This window comes from Hippichthys cyanospilos, chromosome 7, assembly GCF_059441005.1.
Source record: "Hippichthys cyanospilos isolate Australia breed blue-spotted pipefish chromosome 7, RoL_Hcya_1.0, whole genome shotgun sequence".
Classification (NCBI taxonomy): domain Eukaryota; kingdom Metazoa; phylum Chordata; class Actinopteri; order Syngnathiformes; family Syngnathidae; genus Hippichthys; species Hippichthys cyanospilos.
The window spans coordinates 16121277-16125686 of NC_142375.1; the positions used below are offsets into that span (position 1 = coordinate 16121277).

General features: G+C 36.7%; 1 protein-coding gene across 2 annotated transcripts; it reads right to left on the reverse strand.

The window, feature by feature from the left end:
- Window positions 1–212: 212 nt before the first annotated feature.
- Window positions 213–3711, reverse strand: tmem186 (transmembrane protein 186). Of its 2 annotated transcripts, none has more exons than XM_088419738.1 (2): window positions 3581–3711; window positions 213–2824 (listed from the first exon to the last, which is right to left on the reverse strand). In XM_088419738.1, exons 1-2 carry the CDS (start codon window positions 3593–3595, stop codon window positions 2153–2155), a joined length of 687 nt encoding a protein of 228 aa, XP_088275864.1. In that variant the 5' UTR covers window positions 3596–3711; the 3' UTR covers window positions 213–2152. The 2 variants fall into 2 exon arrangements, with proteins under 2 accessions (XP_088275864.1, XP_088275865.1); XM_088419739.1 differs by lacking the exon at window positions 3581–3711 and adding an exon at window positions 3245–3326.
- Window positions 3712–4410: the final 699 nt, after the last annotated feature.

A 4410-nucleotide genomic window follows, 5' to 3' on the forward strand; every position in this document is an offset into this window, starting at 1 on the left:
TAACCAATTCTTCAAGTGCCTTCCTATATACAGTATTGTTAATGACTAATGAGTCTAAGAAAAGCAGCGGTGTTGTTCAGAAACACAGGAAATGTGGCTGAACATTAAAAGCGAAATCACCTGTGCAGCTATCGAGTCGAGTTCAATACAATATTGTTGATCGGAGGAAGCTCGTCTCGGTTATTAACAATGAACAAACAAACAGAGGTGGGTCTGTCGTGCAATGTTTATTAAGGAACAAGTTCCAACAAGGGGCTGCGGGGCTTTCCTAGTTTGGAACATAGCTCTCCTGGGCCCTTTGAAAAAGAGCTGCCAGAGTCCTTGTTCAATACACGGAGGTTTGGTAAGGAGGGAAAAAAAAAAAAAAATCTGGAGTCCAGGATCATTCTTTGTTCTTGTTTTCAAGTGCTCTGGGAGTCCATAGGTGAATTGGTCAACAATTTTTGAGTGTGATTGAAACTACACAATAACAGAATGTTTATTCCCTGTTCAGGATGTTTGAGTGGATTCAAATTTAACAGTAGACTACTGTAAATAGCAGGATATAAGAGGTGTTTTCCTCTGTAAAGAACAATAATACATGGTACTGATTGAGCTCATGTTTGTGCATTTGAAGCATCATGCCGAGAAAATGTTTTGGTTGAATTTATATAGTTGTATTTTGCATGACTAACATATTGGTTATTTAACTCATTGGCTGCCAGCCTGGTAAAAAAGGATCTTGGATGTTTACAGCCCTCACTGGTAATGGATGAGTTAAATGTTCTGTGAAATGGCAGTACTTTTATTATTTTGTATATGCCAGCAACATAAAGAGAAAGGTAGAAGAACTAACTCATTCACACCTAACAGTAAGTACTTCGTCTATCTTGAATGATTATATCCGTCAGTGGCAGTGAATACATTATATGATAACCTAGGAGAGTAGCAACATATTTCAAAACATTTTGTCTTCTCATTTGCAGGTATCGGCAAACCTAATTTAATGCTTTTAAATGCCTAGAAAACAGTATATTTATCTTTTCAAACAAAGAGCAACTGAATTGGAACGTGAAGCAATTTAACGATTGGTTAATTGTATTTGAATGATACCTTTGCAAAACATTGTATGCTTTTTTTAAGCTTTACACAGGTGTGCATTTTTATAAGGGATAAAGATTTCCAGCAGATGAGCTAGAAATAAAACACATAATTTTACATGATCTATCTGATGCAATTGCTTAATAAAATACATCTAAAGTATACCACTACAGATGTAGTTCCAAATTTAAAAAAAAAAATCATACATTGATGGCACAGTACTCCATTTTAAAGTTTTGTATACTTTTTTTAATATTGTTATGGGGAATTGTTTGAAAAAAAAATTTTTACACTTTTGTCACTGAAAAAGTTTGAGAAACTATGATTTGATCCATTGATGTTTTCCTCCATTTTCTATTGCAAATGTGTCTTTTTGCTCTCTCTTTATTGAAATAAAACAACCAATCATAAAAGATGTACTATAAAATATACTAAAAAATATAGTATATGACGATGAGAATAGTGGTAAAGTTGGTCAAAATGTGCGGCTACACAGCCACAACCAGTTACCCCGCTTGATGACCTCACAGCCGGTGAAAAATAAATAACACTTCCAGTGACATCTAGCGGCTTATCTGATACATTACAACTACTCAGAGGTTATTTGGTACAGTATGGGCGATACGGGATGTGGATGGATTATTGTGGATGATATAGGTTACAGTATGTCACTAAATCTTAAATTATTCAACAGCTATCAATGATGTTGATTTCATCTTTCACACTGGAAAAGTAAAAAGGAGACATACATTCTGAGGCATATACAATGAGTCAAAAATTGTGAACTTTGTGACGTTATCTTAAATTGACCACTTGAGTACTTCATTTACCTCAATTGTGTAAAATTTGTGGTGTGCATATTTGTAATATTTGTGTTACAGAACAAATGATAACAGGGAATATTATTGACAAAATAACAGCAGCATATTAATTTTGCATGATTGAGGGTAAGAGAAAATTGCAGCATTACAGAAACTCTATTAGGCATGATTCAATGTAACCAAACACATTGTTGAAATGTTCAAAATTGTGATAGCATCTTCCAATATAATCTGTATGCGCATAACACATGTCACCTTAAACTCCCGAAAACCTTCGCAAAACGTTGTTTGTCCACCACCTGTCCAAAACGTGTGGAGAAATACAAAGTCTGAGAAGTGCTGTACCGTCTCAGTTTGAGTATGGTTTCATTTGGTGAATCCCCGGTGTCGGCGACAGTCATAACATCTGACACGGGCATGTAGATGTCATGGCGCCTACCCCAGAATGTCAGGTGGGACACTTTGAGCGTGTTGTTGGACAGATCGACATAGATCATACCAACAACCCTCCTGAGGAAGTGGCTAGCAGTGTATAACATGACACAAGCAAAAGCAGTGATTCCAGTAGAGTAGCTCACAAGAGATACGGAGGCATCTCCCATTAGGTACAAAATATACACAGGGGGGAGTACAATCACAGTAATACCAGTTTGGATTAATTTTAGCCTGGACACGGCTCTGAGGATCTTAATGTGTGGGAATTTATAAATCATGTCATATTTCAGTGTGGTGAAATCTGAGCACCTGGCAGAGGCTGTGATTTGTGGGATAAGAGGTCCACGACAGTCACGATGGAGGGTTAAGTGCTTGAATGCAGAACGCCGCGTCCCAAAAGACAAAGGAACCGTGACCTGCTTCCATGATCCTCTCGTGCAGGACAGGATAGGAGGTGGGACCTTAACCTGCCTCAACGCTGAACAGATCTGGTCAGGGAAACATAAGGACAAAATATTAGATGAGTCTCTCCATAATTATATTAATAACATCACACTATTAATATGGATGTGTATCAGCCAGTTGTAAGCTGTCTCTTAAGATAGATAGATAGATAGATAGATAGATACTTTATTCATCCCCGTAGGGAAATTCACATTTCCAGCAGTATCCTCAAGTCGAGATATAAAATATGAGAAATAAAATACACAAGATACACATAAGTCCACACATAAGTAATTATTCACGCAAAATCACCTTTCTACGTACCATTGTGCCTCTCAACTATACATTGTTATCATCGTAATGCTAAAATTGTGAATTAAGTTCTAGTATCAAAGCAAAGAAACAGTAGTTTAAATGCAACACTTGGAGGCTACATCATTTTGAATAAATTGCGATTTCCTCACCAAGCCAAGCATCGTGAACCACAGCGACACAATAAATGTAGTTTAGGAATCTAAGAAGGAAGGCGCTGACATCGTGTCCGGCTAACATGCGGTAATAAGTCAGGACCACCGAGTTACATAGATATTGACTTTTAAGAGGGTGAAGTTAAATGGCAGACATCTTACGTTGCCATTATCTCCACAGCTTGTAATTCACAGTTTTGTATCGACCATTCAGGGTATCTTAGAATCATGATGTATGTTAGGTTTAAATTTCTGTGCGAATTTTGATGGCCTCTAATTTCAGTTCACTCAAAGATTTACCTCACAAGGAAATATTTTAAATTGCATTCTTACCGATGAATTGTGCATGAGGAAGTTTCTCCCAGAATTATTAATGCAACTTTATGGGATGGTGGCTGGTAATTTTACCATTAACCGTCAAAATAACGTGAAAGCGGCCCCAAAATCTCAATGCAACCAAGCTCGGTAAGCTCGACGAGTGGCAACGTAAAACGGTCGCCGGTAGCTTTACTTCTAAACTACGAGTAACAACGGTAATATAACTCCGTTTGTATATAAGTCCGTGGTCTGAACACAAGACAACACCCGGAAGTACTTCTTCATGTTCCATCGTTGACCTTGAAAGCAAAAAAAAAAAACATGCAAAAGGTACCTATTGCCATCTAGTGTATAATTCAAATATCTGCGCAGTTAAATATGCACAGGTATCAATTTCGGTGGAAAAAAAAATACAAGGTTACTGTTACTGTCCAGTGTGTCAAATCGATAGATAGATAGATAGATAGATAGATAGATAGATAGATAGATAGATAGATAGATAGATAGATAGATAGATAGATAGATAGATAGATAGATAGATAGAACAAGCAAAACGTGTTTGTAACTGAAAACTGTGTCTTCCTCCTGTGTTTGTGTAACTGCTGTTGCCAGTGTTTGAGAATATATCCAGTTTTCCTCGTATGCAAATGAAGTACAGTATTTAATTTAAAAATTCGTCACTGACATTAAATAATGACATTATTAAGACTTAGGGGAAAAAAAGCACAAGCTTTTAATTGATTTCCAATGAGTCTTTGCGAACGAAATAGCATATCTTTCTTTAGAAAATGTTAATAAATACAAAAATCAAATAAACCGGCAACTGTCAGTTTGCGAGTTGCGGA